At 40.3% G+C, this 18,775-nt stretch overlaps 1 protein-coding gene across 6 annotated transcripts in view; it reads left to right on the forward strand.

Moving 5' to 3' along the window:
• SLC6A6 (solute carrier family 6 member 6) overlaps window positions 1-18,775 on the forward strand; it is a 108,600-nt gene that overhangs the window by 48,186 nt on the left and 41,639 nt on the right. For all 6 annotated transcript variants that reach the window (XM_061618432.1, XM_061618428.1, XM_061618427.1 and 3 more), the window contains 3 exons: window positions 11,378-11,617; window positions 12,216-12,350; window positions 16,847-17,081. In XM_061618432.1, coding sequence (XP_061474416.1) covers window positions 11,378-11,617; window positions 12,216-12,350; window positions 16,847-17,081 — 610 coding nt within the window. The remainder of the gene's footprint in view (window positions 1-11,377; window positions 11,618-12,215; window positions 12,351-16,846; window positions 17,082-18,775) is intronic.

Raw genomic sequence — 18,775 nt, forward strand, 5'->3', positions numbered from 1 at the left:
GCTATGGGGCGGTATACAAATGTAATAAATAATAATAATAATTTTCTTTGTAGAAACATCCTGATCTCTTTCTCTTTCTTTCACCTTGTTTTCCCAGAATTCTGGTAACTACTGGTAGAGCTTAATTTCCTATTTCAAATATGGTAATATCTCTTCAGTAGTTATTTTTTTTATTGAAGCCTCGCTCCAAAAGAAGCAGATTATAGTAGAGTTCATAAAGAAAAACATTATCAGACACCTTACAAATATATCTATTAGCTGCTGTTGGTTCTTTTTATCATCCCAGCAGCTCTAATCTGTACGTGTCTGTATAGACATGTGCACACACCACTATTTTGTAATTTGCCGTGGTGACTTATGTTTGTACACATGTTAATTGAGGTAATGTATCCTAGTTGTCAAGAATGTATGAAGCTGCTGGTCCTCTAAGCCCACCTATCTTACTGGTAGCAGTTATCCAGAGTCTTAAATGCCCTTCCTCCCACAAGCTATGGAGATCTTAAATACAGACACAAACACACCTGGAAATAGCAGGGACAGAATGTGGAATCATAGAATAGTAGAGTCGAAAGGGGCCTATAAAGCCATTGAGCCTTCTTTATGCAGAACATGTGTTGTACCACTGAGCTGTGTCCCTGTTTCCCATTTTAGAGCTGACTGTGTTATTAGTGATGCAGTGGAAGCACTAATAATACACAACATTTGCAGCATAGCGGTTCCCCGGGACTGTTGCTCTTAATGGGGACCATCATACAAATGCTAATACTGCCTGCATTGATGCTCTGCTCTTTTTGCACAACAGAAGACATTTCCTTCTGCAATTGTTAGGGCAACAAAATTATTCTGAGTGATATTGCATGCCACAACATCATTGTCGGGCAAAGTGTTTTTTAGTAGTGGATGGGAGGTGGCCTGAAGAACAAATCACTGATGGCCAATCACTGATATAGTTGGTGGAATGTAATGAGCTGAAAAGAAATATGACATTTGTGAATGCCTGCCTTCTGTCCATCCCAGGATGTTAAATAATAACCACTTATCCTGATCATCTATGGTAAGAATTGCCTCCAAGTGACTAGACTGGAAAACTTATAGAAGCTGGCTCTTTTTTTATCAGTTTCAGCCCACCCATTAATAATAAGTCTTTATAGGTATCTGAACTACTAAAAGATCATGAGGATTAGTAGCCTCTGTAGGTTTACTTAGAACAGTCTGTATCTAGATGCGAGCAGTAGGAACCCTAATTGGCATTTGTGCACGTTACTGCTCCTCTTTATAAGTTTTTCAGGTGCACTTAAACACCTCTGAAATTTTGTGGGGCACATTTTACACTTCTACATCTGGAGTGATGATGTAATGATCAGTGCAGCAGTGTATCAAGGGAAAGCAACAGGAAGGCCCATTCTCTTCAGTCATTAGCCTTTTAGCTAGCTCAACCCCAGGGGTGTTAATTGAGATCAGAAGTTGGTTTGTTATGAACAAAAGCAACCTTTAACCAGGCCATTTCTCCTTACTGAATTAGCAATACATACAGCAGGATATAACTGCGTCCTCACTTCATCTGTATTTGGTAGATGCCTCCCATCATTGCTTTCTTGGTCTGTTAGTTAATGGAAGCAATGCAAGTCCTGATGCCTAAAGATTGTTATTTTGGCTCTGGAGAGCAACAAAAGGTAAGCCAAGATGAAGAGATCTCTGTTTCTGGAACAATATCTGGTAGTGAGTGTATTGGGGGGCACAGCTAATACCGTGGAAGAGAGAAACAAAATACAAAGGGACCTTGATAGGCTGGAGCATTGGGCTGAAAACAACAGAATGAAATTCAGCAGGGATAAATGCAAAGTTTTACACTTAGGAAAAAGGAACCCAATGCACGATTATAAGATGGGGGATACTTGGCTCAGCAATACAACATGTGAGAAGGATCTTGGAATTGTCATTGATCACAAGCTGAATATGAGCCAACAGTGTGATGTGGCTGCAAAAAAGGCAAATGCTATATTAGCCTGCATTAACAGAAGTATAGTTTCCAAATCACGTGAAATATTAGTTCCCCTCTATTCAGCACTGGTTAGGCCTCATCTTGAATACTGCGTCCAGTTCTGGTCTCCGCACTTCAAGAAGGATGCAGACAAACTGGAGCAGGTTCAGACGAGGGCAACAAGGATGATCAGGGGACTGGAAACAAAGCCCTATGAGGAGAGGCTGAAAGAACTGGGCATGTTTAGCCTGGAGAAGAGAAGACTGAGGGGAGATATGCTAGCACTCTTCAAGTACATGAAAGGTTGTCACACAGAGGAGGGCCGGGATCTCTTCTCGATCATCCCAGAGTGCAGGACATGGAATAATGGGCTCAAGTTGCAGGAAGCCAGATTTCAACTGGACATCAGGAAAAACTTCCTAACTGTTAGAGCCATACGACAATGGAACCAATGGTAGTGGGCTCTCTGACACTGGAAGCATTCAAGAGGCAGGTGGACAGCCATCTGTTGGGAATGCTTTGATTTGGATTTCTGCGTTGAGCAGGGGGTTGGACTTGATGGCCTTATAGGCCCCTTCCAACTCTACTATTCTATGATTCTATTCCAAGCACTCATTCTTCATAGAACCATTATTTTCATGATACGGAAAACATGTCCAAACTGATGTATGTGGTGAATTTGGTCTCCACTTCATATAACCACCCTTTCTCAGGAACAATTCCTATGACCTCTTGATAGCTTAAAATGTTCTGCACCTGTGGAGAGCCCAGTTTATAGGGGACATTGGCTGTGTTTAAAAAATTAGAACTTGGCTTCATAAGCCAAGATATGAATTAGTCTTTTGCATGCTCAGGTAGCTTCTTCGTTCCTCCCTTTGTGTGAACCGCAATTAGAATAGCAAGTCTCTAATTAGCCATAGTTTCCCATTTGGTATTAACTGAGAAACTATGGTTACCATAGCTTTAGAGCAAGCCAATAATGGCATGGTGAATTGACCCAAACAGGGTAGACATGACAGTGGTGGAAAACAAGCTGGAGGCAAATACAGATGGGCAGCTTGATGTTAAAGAGCCTTACTTTAGCACTGCAGGTTTTACACTTCTTGGCTAAAGTGCAGCCTAAACATGTTAAGTAAGATTGGGTTGTTTGACTCTGCGCTATCTGCGGCAGGAAACCTTTCCTGCTCTTTTCTACCCTTCCTCATCTATGTGCACAATTTTGTGAGAGCATTCGCTGGCCAGATTCTGGTGTCCGATCTTATAGTATAAGCAAGCCTTCGTGGAGAATCTGAGGTTGATGCTGAAAAGATGATAAGAACCTAGCTGAATAAAAGCTATAGTTTAGTAAAGCCAGTCCAAGCACGAGAAGGATCACCCTCTCTGTAACCTAACCTCACTGAGATCATTCTGTCCTCTAATTACTTGTACACAAGCACAGAGGATTAATTATACAAATAAAAAGACAAGGGGTACTACCCATATCTGGCATTGCACTTGTGTTCTTTAAGAGGTAAGAACTTCGTTTCCTCACAATTAATATGAATATGCCTCTACTTTCCATATTGTATGATAATTTATATCCAGGATTCCATGGATACATAGGGAAAGAGTTAACTATTATAATTTTTAATTATTTCCTCTGAAGATGGTGCTTGTACACATGCAAATACATGAGAAATGGTGATATTAGCAACTTTTGCTCTCTAGGAGTTTAGAGATCAGAGAACAGTAGGGCGCCACTCACACGGCAGGTTAGGTTTCAGACCCCCGCTGGAAAGTGAAAACCGCTGAAAAGTGGATCAGCTGTAACGCGGGGCTCTGGAACCTAACCCTCTGATCGCACCAGAGGAGGAGAAGATCAGACTTTCCCCTCCTCTGGCACGATCAGCTCAAGCGGGGGAGTCTGATCGCGCCAGAAGAGGAGATCAGGTGTAGCGCTCTACAGCTGATCTTCCCCTCCTTGGGCGCGATCAGCTGGAGTGCGGGGAGCTCCAGCCCCCCTCCAGCTGATCGCCCCACTGGTGCCGAATTAGCAGAACACCGAGAAGCAGGGCCCTACTGTATGCTTCACATGTACGTCATAACGTCCTCAGTTCACTTCAGAGCAGCACACACACACAACCCCAACAACAACCTGATAAGCAGAAGGGAATATAAAATGTCATGTGGCAATCTGCTTAGAAGGTGAATTAAGATAAGCAAAATAAGAAAACAAACTCATCATTTCAAAATAGCAAAAACCACAGGTTGTAGCTGTTTCTTATACCACAGAAAGGAGTGATTTGTTCAATAAATGAGTGAGCTTAGTTAGTAGCTAACGAATATGGAGTTCTAAGCATTTAAATGTTTGGTTTAAAACTGCTTCCCAAAATTACTAGAAGGCAAAGCAAATTGCTGGCAGACCTAGAGACCTCTCATCCTGGTTCTTGTATGTATGTGTGTATGTTAGAGTGATTTATCACTGAAGTTCTAGATTACTAAACTGTGTTTTAGTGTTATGTGAATGAGCCTTGGGCTCATGTGTGCCCCCTCCCTGGTGCAGCCATGAGGAGGCTTCACTTCCATTTTGAACTATCAGCAGTTCCTTTTTTAACTAGCTGTAGTTTAGCATTATGTCAGACTGTGTAAACTGGCTAGGTTTAGCTATGGTTTGTTGAAACAAGCCAATCTCAAACCATGATATGTGAAGTTGGGTTGTTTCTGTCAACCATATACTAATTCCACTCTTGAAAGGGAGGGTACCATTGCTTACAGAGCAAAAACAGCTCCATCCGTGCACAAAAGGAAAGCTTGGGGGGACCTCAAGGTTTGCAGAAGTACAAAAAATCTTTAGGAAAAAATTATGAGGGGGGATCCCCATCACAAAAAACCCAGTCCATTGGCATGGAATACAGATAAAACTGTTGGGAGGAAAAATGGAAAACAGGGGTTTGGCTGGAATCCTGAATAAGGAGCACATTTGTTGATGGTCCCACTTATAATTGAGATTAACCACAAGTTTTGGGTTGGGATGTAATGAATGCTAAACTGCAGTTGCAGGTTTTGATCTCCTCACGGTTGTGTCAGAGTGGGAGTGAGGGGGGGGTGAGTCTAAAGCTTGCAGTGCCAACCAGAACTGACTGAGTTAATGTCAGCAGAATTTCCAAGAGCATTTTGTGCCCAAGACTGAAAGTTTAGTGGGGCACTGCTAGTTAGTGAATTATTTGCTTAGAATCTGGAAATAGAGATGAGGTTTATTACTAAGAATAAGCATATGTATTGGGGAGCCAAAGAGAGACAAAGGCATAGCATACTGATTATGTAATAATGTTGAAAGTCCTAGACAACTGTTCTGAATTTAATGGAACTGACTTGGGATTCCCATAAGTCAAACAATAACATAATTTGGCCTGGACAGTTTTCCCTTTTTGTTTTGGAAGAAACTCACTTTTGACTGTATTCAGACTTGTTTTGTTAGTGGCTTTGGCTCATTGTTCAGCCATCTTACGTGTTTTGGGCTAAGCCCTTGTTTTCTGAAAGGAAAGCAGACATATGTCTTCTAGAAGCTGGCATGTTTTTTAAAAAGTGGAATTACCCATTATATTTCCTATGAATTTAAGTTATATTTAAATACAGAGTTTTTGTCTTTGGGATTCTTTGTTTCCTATTAACTGAAATAAAAGCTCAAGTTTCAATGTTAGAAAATGTGTTCCAAATCCATATCAGTTTGTTTATTGTTATCTCTTGAAAGGCATTGTAGTTTAACTCAGTGGAATAAAAGCACAGGAAATTAAAAACAAATCCTATTAATGCTGAGGACAATGCCTTTCATTAAACAAACATTGTTTTCTTGGAATTTTCCTCAACTCTGCTACACCTCAAACCACCTCCTTTTCATCTTCTCTTGGCATTTCCTGTAATTGGTAATAGCCAGGAGACCATGGGTGGGTCATAGAGTAAAGTCTGAGATACAAGCACAATAAAAGGTAGTATTTTAGGAGGCTCATTTATGTCATAAGCTAGAATTGTGATAAAGTTCAGTGTGAATGTTGTGAGGGTGATCTATACATGAGCTACAAAAGAGCATATGAAAACAACAGGGCCCTGAGATCTTAGCATTTGAAAGCAAGAATCAGTTTTAAGACTCCAGGACCACTTTAATTTCATTAAGAAATCACACACCTAACACAAGTTAATTACCCTTGTTCTAAGGATTACTCTGTTTTCTTATGGCTTAAAAACACTTGCTGCTTGGTGGAGTTGAACTCATTCCAGACAGTCTCACCATATTTTTCATAACAAACAACTATTCCCTGTTAATTGAAGAAGCAAAGAGCATCCAGCCAATCCAAAATAAGTCCCTTTTAAAAATCAAGGACCTGCTAAACTTGCTACCTTAATCCTGATTCTGATACTCATTTTTGATGTGATAGAATCACTGCAAGTTGATTTTTTTACCCAGACTGCGCCTCCACAAACTTTAGCCAGCCATTCTTTGTGTTCACTACCAAGCCTTCCTTTCCTCTAGTCCAGTGTTTCCCAACTTTTTTTTGCTATGTGGCCCAACTTTTTAAATTGTTTTTATATCGTTCTAAATTTTAAAATTGTGTTTTAAATTGTTTTTAACATATGTGTTTTAAATTGTGTATTTGTTTTAATGTTTTTGATTGCTGTAAACCGCCCAGAGAGCTTTGGCTATGGGGCGGTATACAAGTGCAATAAACAAACAGACAAACAAACAAACAAACTGGCTTCTGGCCTGACATGTCATGGCCTAGTGGGGATCATAGCTGAGCAATTTTTTGAAACCAAAGAAATGTCAATAACAACCACAACTTAGTTCAATTTAAAAGTATTTAATGGAACAATGTTTCTCATTTGAACAATTTCTATGTGAAAACAAAACATTGCAGGCATCTGCCGAATGAAAAAAACCTGAAACCAGTTTAAGGTGAAGCTATTTTAATGAGAGATGTTCTCCTGAATTTTCTGCACCAGTTTCCCAATCCCAGGTTCTGTTGTAGAAAGTGCACATCTAAGATCTGCCTCACATTCAAGGCGGTTCCGAGCCTTTGTCTTCAGCTGCACCAACGTTGAGAAGCCTGATTCACAAAGATAAGTTGTTGCAAAGGGCAGGAGCTTCCGAAGGCATTACTTTGCAATGTTGGGGTAGCTTCCCATCATTTTTGGCCAAAACTCATAGATAAAGGAAGCTTCAAAGACATCTCTGCATCCAGAATCTAGTCCCACAGCATGTTCCAAAAGATTGAAATAGGGTGGTGGTAGATCTCTAATATAGGAACAGGCAGAAACAGGCCTGATTTAAACAAGATGCCCAGCAGGCAAGGTAAGGTAGCTATTTACATATTGTCAAAAAAGCAGAAATTCATCACCATAAAAGAAGATACCAATTTGCATAAAATTTGCATATGCTTATATGGGTAGATTGAAATTTCAAAACAGTTATTATAAGTAGTGATGCAATACATGTTATCAGAAGATTGTGACCCAGCAACTTGAGTGTACCAGCTCAGTCTGCTGTCCAGGTGTTCACTGTTAATGGGCAACTTCAAGGCCCCTGCTGTCCTCCTTAGGGTTCTGTACCTTTCAACTGGATTTGGACCAAACAGCCCTTCAAACAGAGAACACCTTCAAAGAGAGGACTGTCCTCTGTAAATAGGACATCCTGTTACCTGTGTGGCTTGGTACACACTTGATGTCTTTTCCAAGCACAAACCTGCCCCTCAGCTGCTACTTGCTGCAACACTGTCATGCCAGCATAGTGCCCACCTCGGCTATATATTCCTGGTATGCTGATGCTGCATGTGCAGGCAAGCTGATCCATTTTAAACAAGATGTCTGGTGCATGCAGTCGCTCATAATGTAAATCATTCTGGTGCCATATTTAGATCCCCCAACAGTGCAAGTCTCTGTTGTTGCTTCTTCCTTTTCCAAAGCTTAGCATGATAGAGAGAACTGCCCCAACCCATCCTCTGTGTGACAGGAGGGACGAATGTCTCATTCCACACTGAACTTTGGTTCAGGCAGAAGCTGCAAAGCCCCGTGCACAGCCCAGATCTGTCATCTCTTCCAAGTTATCTCCAGTTCATAGAGGACTCAGACGTAGGAGTTTAATGCTCTTGGGTGACTTGTGTCAACTCAGAATTGGAGGCCCTCAGTTCTAGCGAACTGGTATGTTGATTTGTTGAGGCCTGCAGCCAGGCCAGTGCTAAGGAAAACTCAGACACCAGTTTGATTTGGTATCTAGTGTGTGTGTATACACATGCGTGCGCACATACACACAAGTAGTGCTCAAGAACTCCTGGGCTCCTGCTGGGAGGAAGGATGGGATATAAATAAATAAATAAATAAATAAGAACTTAAGAAATTTCCTTGTGTGGCTAACATTTCTTCTGATTGTTCCCTTATAGAATTCCATAATCTATCATGTTCTGTAGTATTTCAGCTTTCAGTTCTTAAAAAATGAACATGAGAATTTGAGTATATTTGATATGTGAAAGTAATCTTTGAGGAGGCCCATTGCAAATGAGAGGTTCAGGTTTGCTGTTCTCCACCTCAACTGCTGTAGCTATAATGGTTACATAATTAACATATTGGTTAAGAATTGTCATCTAATATATCAACCTGCCAGCTCTATTTTATAACATATTTACAATATTAAAACAAACCTTTGAGATAAGTTGGCTTAGACATGTTAATTGATGTCCTGTTACCTGGCATTCACATTGCATATCACACATGCTCTGTTTAGGTACACTTGAAAAGGTTAAATTGAAATGGCTCCAGTAAACATTTTCCAGATAGTAGCATCATGAAAGCAAATATATTTTCTCTCCAGACCTTAAAGATTAAGAATGTTTCGACTTTGTCTTAATGTTGGTTTTAACCAAGACACTGAGGCAATAAGGCAAGTTCACAGTGCTCCAGATACAGCATGGCTAATCTGTGTGGTTTATGGAAAGGTTTTCATCTGCATGGGTACATTGATGCATATCTGTCTCAGAACCATGTTCCAGTTGCAGATTTCCTGCCAAGCTAATGTCAACTGTAGTTTCAGGTCATTGCCATATAAGCTAAATCTGTTTACAGATCATAAAGCAGCAAATTAATTCCAGGCTTCCATTGCAATAATATGAAATATGTTTTTGTAGCAACACATATATAAACAAGAAAAAAAAATGGTTACAGCCTTGAATAAATGAGCTGGTTTGCATCTCATCAATGAAAACTTAGATGTTTTCACTTATAAAACACCATGTAAAGATAAGCAGGCTTACAATGCAGTTCCATGTAGAAATAAATCCCATTGTGCCTGGTGTGATTTAGTTAGATGATTTAAGGAAGGCATTAATGACTTTTACCATGAATGTTAGGTTTAAATGTTTACTAGCTAAATCACTTTTTATCTGTGTTCTATCTTTAACATTCTAGACTTTAAATCATTGCCCCCATCCATCTGTCTTCTACTACATGTGGTGGGATTATTTGTATGTGCAGATCCCCGCACAGGATCATTCTGCAAGTTTAAAAAATAATGGCTGCCCCTATTATGCCCCCTTCCATTCACACAACCCAGTACAGTATCTCTCTGACTGGGGAAAAATAGAGCATCAGACACAGATGGGAAGACTGGATTGACTGCTTGTTCTTCAAATGTGCAAGAGCACTAGTATGCAGAAATGAGCATAATGTAGACAGGCTATGTTTGTGCGGTCTCAGCGATGTATGGATGTTTACTTCAGCACTTCAATGCAAATCACATATCTCCCACAGCTTCCATGTTTGGGTATGATAAAATGTGGCTCTTTCTGGCAGAGCTTGGAAAAGTTACTTTTTTGAACTACAACTCCCATCAGCCCCAGCCAGCATGGCCACTGGATTGGGCTGATGGGAGTTGTAGTTCAAAAAAGTAACTTTTCCAAGCTCTGCTTTCTGGATATGGATAAAATGCTGTGTGGGTTTATGTTCCATAAATTATATATAATTACGTTTACATACTTTTTGCAATTTAACAGCTTAAATTGAGAGCAGTATTTATAAGACAGGGCAAGCTTCTAGGGTTTGCATTGCTTTGGGGAATGCATAAAGCAAGTCTTGTCACTGGCTATTTCATTAACTAATAAGCCATTGCTATAGCAAAGAACATGATTCTATTGTATTTCAAGAGTGAGTCAGCCCTATTTATTTTGAAATCCAAGTGAGGTGCTGAAATGGCAGTGGAATGAGGCGGGGGTGTATGTAGAAACTCAACTGAACAGAAAGATTTATTTATGCAGGGTTTTTGTTTTTTAATCAGTACCAAGATATAAAAATAGAAGAAGAAAGAAACTGCTGCTTCAGATCCTTCCGCTCATTAGGACAAATCACTATATTTAAGAGTAAAAAACCCACTTTTAATAGAACCTCCTTAATAACTCTCTTTGTAAAGCCTTAATATTTTACCCCATGAAAAATACCAGGATTTGGGGGGGGGAATTACAGGCTTGGAACAGACCTGAGGTCAGGGCAAACAAACAAAAAGAAGGCAATAGAGGGCAGAATCTCTACAGTGATCATTTCCCGTTTACATAGAGAGTTTAGCTGAAGTAAACTCTAATCGTAAAGCCTGCCTGCCTTCCGCATACCCCTAGGGCACATACCTCTGCCATCTCCCCCGAAGCTCTACCTGTCCTCTTTTGTTACTCACACATTACCTGTTCTGTACTCCTATCGTTCATACACAGCCACTTTACAAAGGAAAAGGAGGGTTAGGAAAAAGTATAGTGAAGAAACCTAACAAGTGCTTGAGACCCAATCTAGAAGGTAGCTCTGAGAATGAAAGGGATCCAAAGTATAGTGGTAGCAATCCATTAACTGCTGAGCATTCACAGGCATGGTTGGGATTGACTTTCACATCCCTTCCATACAGAAAAGGGGACCCATGAAGTCTCCCATCAGTTTTACTTCTTGCTATCCTGAAAAATATGCTAACGGTATACAGCCATGTTGTTTTTTACTTGTTTTTGATGCTCTGGGCCATAGAGGTACTGCTGCTTTTCTACCACAAAGTACCATAATGAGTCCAGGATCCAACAATTGTCTTTCTAGAGTGTTTAGGAACCTGGAATGCTATACTTAAGTTGTGGAAATATCCTTCGTAGCTCTCACTCGGAAAGAGGCCCTGATGTACTTTTCACTCATTTGTGGAGTCAAGACAGGACTAACCACCAACTGCATATTTCTTGTGCATGTATATTTCCATACTGGCTTGAAAAAGTGGATGTTTTTGAGGGAAACTTCAGTTTAGTTATCAACACTGGATATTTGTTTGTCAAGGTGGTTCATAAGCAGAGGAACCTGTTTGTCTTTCAAGTAACCTTGTTTATAAAACATATGTTGTAATGTCCTTCTTCTTAGAAAACAAAAACATGGCAACAAAGGAGAAATTGCAGTGCTTGAAAGATTTCCACAAAGACATCCTTAAACCTTCCCCTGGCAAGAGCCCTGGGACACGCCCAGAGGATGAAGCAGAGGGGAAGCCACCACAACGTGAAAAGTGGGCCAGCAAGATTGACTTTCTGTTGTCTGTGGCTGGAGGATTTATTGGATTAGGCAATGTTTGGCGATTTCCATATCTCTGCTATAAAAACGGCGGAGGTGAGTATTGCCATTGCTCTCATCATGTTTTGGGATGTTGATGGCAGCTGTCTTTCGTGTGTTTGGGTGTGTGGGGAATCAGGGCAGTTCTGAAGATGAGTATGACTTTTAAACAACCAGAAGAGCAATAGCTGCTGCTGAATTTATTATTGGAAAAGAGGAGGTTTGATTTTTATTGGTGAAAGCCAACCACATCTTCCCTGTTGGCATTTCAAAGGAGGCATAAACAACTACATGCCATACACCTATTATCAGCAATACACTTAGCAAATACCAGGTTGTTAAATTCTGAGACATTGCAAAAAAGAAAAAAAATATGTTGAGATTCTACCTCATCTTCCAGTATACAGTGAAAGGAAGCCATTTTATTATACATTTTATTTCCCACCATTTTCCATCACTTAATCTGAGGGCATTTTTTAACATATTTAAAGTCTGATTATTCATCTTTGCTCTCAAGTGATTGTTTCAGAACATGCTAACAGAAGGGCATGGGACAGATTTCCTAGTAATGTTTATATACCACCATTTGCTGCTATTCCAGATTTTTTAAAATTTCATTCAGTCATGGAACCTCCTTTCTGTGTTTTCTCTACAGGTGCATTTCTCATACCTTATTTCATTTTTCTGTTCGGGGGAGGTCTTCCTGTGTTTTTCCTGGAGGTGGCACTAGGACAATATACCTCTGAAGGAGGAATTACATCGTGGGAAAAGATCTGCCCTATTTTCACCGGTTAGTTATTTGTCTAATTCTTTTAGTTTTGTCTAATTCTTTTATATAACAGTTAGTTCCATAAATCCTGTGATGTTCTACCTTTACCTTGGAGCTATACAGAGGAAGGGGTGAGGCCTTGCAGAGGCATGATTCTCAGTGGCTGGGGTCAGCAGGGCAGGAAACAAGTGTTATCTTCGATTTCGCTGGTGACCTCAACTTTAGTTTCGTTCCTATCCTATCCCTTTAGTTTTTTCACATGAATGGTTGTCACACATTTCTTCGCAGGAAAGCAAAATGGGCTAGTCTTGGAGGCATTTTTGCATTGAAGAAAACTCCTCCTGGCCACCCCTGGCAGGGATTCCAAGTGGGACACAAGGGTCAGCAAATTGCATTGATTCTGAAAGGAATTAAGAATAATTTTTATTTCTGTGTGTAAACAGAATAATTAGACCTGGAGTGCTGCTTGATCTTTCAGAGATCACGCTGGTTTCTTCAGTGTTCTCTACAACTCTGTTCAATAAAGTGTTTACCATGTGCATTATCATTTCCTTATTACTGTTTTTAATGTAAACCTAATATTCCTGAAAAGATGCCTAAACATAGAACATCACATGAAGCCTACAGAATACTTCTTTGTGGTTAACCAGGAAACTGAGATCTTGTTTAAAATGTATTCCTCTATATTGAGATCCATGTTACCCTTTGTTTAAACCTCCTATTGCTTTGATACATGTGAAGGAAAATTGAAATAAATGTGGACTTCCTAGATTTTAAAGCATCAGAACACTTAAAAATCCAACACAAGAGCTCCATAATCTCATCTGTTGCCATAGCAAGGAGGATGCCAGGCTTTGGCAAGCACGTTGAGCCTGATATACCACTCTGCCTCCCTGCTTCATCTCAGAGCTGGCAACCGAAGGCATATGGGTTCTCTTCTTGACCCAAGGGGCATTCCACTCTCAGACTATTCATTAGGCACAGAGGCAGAAGGAGCTGGCACACCTCCCTTCCTGCTTCCCTTCCTCCCACTTCAACTCCAGGTGATGGCTCCAGTAGAAATAGAGTTCTAGTCCAAGCAGGGGGTTTACAGCAAGAATGCAGGTAACCACAAGCAGAATCGGGTGAAGTCAAGCAAAGCAGAAGCAGGGCAGAACCATACTCCTTTAAGCAAGGTTAAGTCCAGGTAGGCAAGGCAGTGTTATGGAAATATTTATGCAGAGATATTCAGTGTCTGAGCTGCGTGTGTGCTAGTGTGGGCATTTACCTAACTAGTAGGCTTTTACCCTGCATTTAGATCACTGAGACTTTATTTATAGAAATACATAGTAGATAGTAAAGGCATACCTAGTTCTAACTAACTAAGTTGGAGGCACAATGCCCAGACTTGGGTATTGCCCTCATGGCTCAGGAGAGAGAGCAAAGACAAAGATGTCTCCGCTCTCCTGAGACAGTTGAAGAAGAAGACAAAGGAAGGAGGGGCAGGTCAGCTTCCCTGAGCATATCAGTTCACAACAGAAAGAAGTTAGATAGAGAAGAGCACAGATAAAGGTAGGCAACCCTAGCCCGCTGGAGAACCTTAACTTTTATCTTCCTTCTGGAATACAAACAAAAGAACCCAAACAGGAGTTGTGCTTGCCCCATTTCCAACAGGCAGGAGGAGCTCAGGATGGACAGCTCCCTGTGGAACTGGAGCAGATTTTGGCTGTTGTTTCAGCAACAGAGTAACCTCATATTGAAACTTGCTGAGTGGTTAGCTATGCCCTCAGTGGGAGAAGCCCCATTAGTTAAAGGGGCTTGCCTGTTTCGACAGTTACCAACTTCTCTGCTGCAGGGGTGACTCTGACTCATCTGGATCTTCATGTGTGGAGACCTCAGAGCTGAAGGTGACCTCAGTCTGGACAGAATGAACTACTATTCCACAGTACACAGGACAGGCTGGCTTTGTACACAGTTTCCTCTGAATACCTCCTACAAATCCACAAGGTTGCCCTCTGAGGAGGGCAAGATGGACCTTGAAGTCATGACAAGGAGGAGAGGGGTACTAAAAGTCCCCCCCCCCCATGAGCAGTTGCGAGTGGGTGGTGCTTGTTTACTGCTTTCTCTCCCAGCTTGGAGCTGAAAAGCAGAGCAGATTTTCCCTTGACCTTGGGCTTTTATTTGAGATGTAACTTTGCCTTGGTAGAAGGGGATCCTGGTAACAGCAAATTTTGGTTAGCCCCTGCTGATTCAACTTTTTAAAATATATATATATGTACTGAAAACTAGGAGTTCCTGATAGAAGCTTTGGGATTTACTGTTCTTTTAAATAACACCCTTCAGATTATAAGAAACTCTGATCTTTGATGAATATGAAGTGTTTTCTCAAGGGTCTTGGCTGGGTATTTGCACAAGGAAAATGTGGAATGACTACCATGGTCCAAGAAAGCTCAATGGTTATTAAGGAGCTGGTGTGTTCACAGGCCATTAAATTGTTCTAGGGCAGTTTGGTGTTTTGTAAGGAGATCGCCAGTTTAGACCAGTTTTGTGTTTCCCAAAGTACTTACTTAGAGGCAAGTTCCACTGAAATCAGCAGGACTTCCTGACAAGTAAACAGGGCTTGGATTGGGATTATAGTTAAAGTTCTGTGCTAATTTGCACTTCATTAGCTGCGTGCATGCCATTTTGAGCAGTGGAGAACATGACCTTATCTGCCAGTGACCCTGTGTTTGAAAAGCAAACAGGCAGTATTTTTTTTATTGTCAAGCATTGATATCTGAGTTAAACATTTATCTTTATTTTACAAATAGCAGTCATGCTATGTTTGCAAAAAAAAAGATAGATGTGTGCACAAATTACAACTTCACTTTGTTAACCTTGTTTTGACCTTCTTGTCATACTTGGCGCAAACATGCTGCCTTTTCATCGGAAATGTTGTTGTTGTTATCATTGTTATAGCCAGTGTATTATAACTGTAAACCCTATACATACTTACCTAAGAGTAAGCCCTACAGAATTCAATAGCACTTATTTCTGTATATATATTTATAAGATAGTATTGTAAAGCTGCAATCCTATCCTATCCTGGGAACAAGCCCTGTTGAACACAGGCAGCACACAGTTGAACTTAATTCTGAGTATACATTCCTAGGATTTTGCTATACATTACAGTCAAAGCCATAAGTAGAATAATTATACAGCCACAAGAGTGGCTGTATACTATAGCCAGCGTGGATTTTTCACATTGTGCAATGTTAAATTGAAAATACCTCCCATGCCATTCTGATGCTTCCCATAAGCACATTTCAAAACAAAACCTTACAAAACTTATAGTCCTGAACTCAGAAATGCTTGCTTAACAACACTCTCAATTTTCATGGCAATACGCAAAACAGTCAGAGAGAATAGAGAGTGTCAAAGTCTAAAAAGAGCAGGAGAAAACCCAGAGCCCTTTTGGACTTTTTTCTCTGAGAGTTCACATAATCTGTTGAAATTAATTAAAAATCAGCCATGTTCACAGAGTACCTGTAATCCTGTTAATGACCTTGCCCCATGCTCCGACCTTCATCTTCTGCAGTTTAAAAGTTAAAGAAATGCCTGGCTGATTTTTAATTAATTTAAGAAATTTTGGCTTGAACCCAGTTATAACGTCAGGCATGCTCAGAAAGAACCAACTGTCAGTGTCTAAACACCAAACTCACTGCTGCTGGGCTTGCCTAATTGGGGCCACACCCACACCAGACTTTGATTTCAGTGAGACAGTCATGGCTTCCCCCAGAGAATCCTGGGAAGTGTAGTTTGTGAAGGGTGCTGAGAGGTGACTCCTGTTCCACTGACAGAGCTCCAGTGGCCAGAGTGGTTTAACAGTCAGCCACTCTGATTGAAGGTCTGGGAGGGCAATAGGGTGTCTCCTAGGAACTCTCAGCACCCTTCACTAACTACACTTCCCAGGATTCTTTGAGAGAAGCCATGACTGTCCAAAGTGAAATAAAGGCCTGTTGTGGATATCACCAGGGACAGCTTTGGTTTAAATTTGGGTGGGAGGCTACATGTGCCTGCTGTAGAATAAAAAGGTGGGGGAAACGCTGAAAAGCAATGATAGTGTTCACAATGTTTTCCTTTTGGAAAGGAAAGGGGCTTCCCTTCTGCCCAGTGCCCACCCACCCAATCTCCTCCCCTCCCTTCCCCCCTCCCTCCCCCTCCCCCAGGTAAGTGTTGGACTAGGACCTGGGAGACCAGGTTTCGAATCCCCACACAGCCATGAAGCTGACTCGGTGGCCTTGGGCCAGTCACTGCCTCTCAGCCTCAGAGAAAGGCAATGGTAAAACCACCTCTGAATCCCTTGGCACTGTGTTTGAGTCTTAAAATGATATAATCTCCATTTACTTCACTGGAGTTATGATGTCGAGCTGTTGTCTTTGTAACCTAAGCCTACAGATTCCTAAACTAGTAAGATTACATGTTCATATGTAATACTGGCAAGCCTTATTTACGTGCACAATTTCATATGTTCCTTCCTTCTGCTTTTTTTAAAACAGGAATAGGTTATGCTTCCATAGTGATCGTGTCACTTTTGAATGTGTACTACATCATCATCCTGGCTTGGGGACTGTACTATCTATTCCATTCTTTTACAAGTGTCCTGCCTTGGGCTCACTGTCACCAAAAGTGGAACACAGAAACCTGCTTGGAAGATACTCTCAGGAAGAACAAAACACTCTGGTTGTCAATGAATACCACTAACTTCACTTCTCCTGTGACAGAGTTTTGGGAGTAAGCAAGTTTAATTGTTGCTGTTAGCAGCACTTTATAAGAGATGTAGTTCATAGATTAAAACAGCAACTATGATTGAAATTATAGGGGGAAGTATGGAACATTACCTACTTGTATAGGGGCCTGAGGTGGTGGTGGTGCTGTTTGTGTGTGGAAGGCAATTAAATAATGTCTCAAGGTGATGTACAAAATACAATAAACACAGTTAAAAACAAAAATTTTAAAACAATACAAAGTAGATACCCATGGCAGAGACGTATTCATCTAGCTGTGAAAGCTTGTTCAGAACAAAATATCATTATTGTCTGATGGTATTTGGCTCAAGTTTTTGTTGTTGTTAACTGTCCTGTGCTCTGGCGGAAGGAAGGGTGAAGTATAAGAACAATAAATAAAATTTAAAAAATCTGATATGACTCTCAGAAAAAAGTGCACCTTCCCTTAAACACAAACACACATGTTATTTAGCAAGCTTAATGTTATTCATTTTTTCTGGTATTATGATCCTGTGATTTAGCCCTATTCACATGCAGTATTATGGCTAGGGCTTATTTTATTCATTTAAGTACCAGATTGGTTTTGTGAATAAACCTCATTCGTCATGTATTTTATACATACAAGTAAGTTGATCATTGCATAAGGAATGTCGTCTATGTGGAAGATATCTGGCATGTACTATGTTTGGAAGAAGAATCCCAGGAGCTCTGCTGAAACTTGTAATCTGTAATCCAAGAGCCAAAATTGGATAATTGAAGCAGAATGTTCCTTGGATTATTTTTATTTATTTAATTTTATTTATTTATTAGATTTATATCCTGCCCTTCCTCCCAGTAGGAGCCCAGGGCAGCAAACAAAAGCACTAAAAACATTTTAAAACATCATAAAAATAGACTTTAAAATATATTAAAACAAAACATATGTATATCATAATCCATTGATTGTGACAGATGAGAAAGTGAAGCCTATAATACATAAACTGTTAAATAGGTAATTCACAATAGTTAGTAGTTGAGCTTCGATGAAATAAAACTATAGTACATGATAATAAATGGCATTTGGAAAGAGTTTTGTTCACTCGTTACACAAGAGGGACTTAATACAGACTTTGCATCATACATTAGTGGATGAACCTTCAGTAAGCATATAACTATGCTGTATGTAATAACAGATTGAGGTAAACTGCATTGCTCCAAGCTAGCTAACAAGTTAAATAACTCATGGAACATTTGTGGGATAATACATGTTGCCTTGCAGATATGTAAACATCTTAATCAATTTCGCCCCCACATCTTAATCGTGTTAAATCACTTAAGATTGGTACATTCAGAAAACAGCAGGCAACACCATGAATGAAGTTATGTGATCCTTTCAGTTAAGAAACTTACTTAGGTCAAGCGTGTCCTGAAAGCTTTTATCAGTAGTGTCTGCTGAAGACTATACATATTGGGCATGGTTGGCTTTATTGAAATTCTCACCTTCATATGCTAAGATATGTCCTCTTCTTAGCAGTGCTGCTGATTATGAATCAGAGGCCATCATTATACAGTATCGTATTTGAGCTAATGGCCTGTGGAAATCTAATGCTTGTTTGAGCAGCAGTCATAGTGGATAAGCAAATCTTGCTTTATTTCCAGAGTCTTTGTTGTTGTTATGTGCCTTCAAGTCGATTACGACTTATGGCGACCCTATAAATCAGT

This window comes from Rhineura floridana, chromosome 3, assembly GCF_030035675.1.
Source record: "Rhineura floridana isolate rRhiFlo1 chromosome 3, rRhiFlo1.hap2, whole genome shotgun sequence".
NCBI lineage: Eukaryota > Metazoa > Chordata > Lepidosauria > Squamata > Rhineuridae > Rhineura > Rhineura floridana.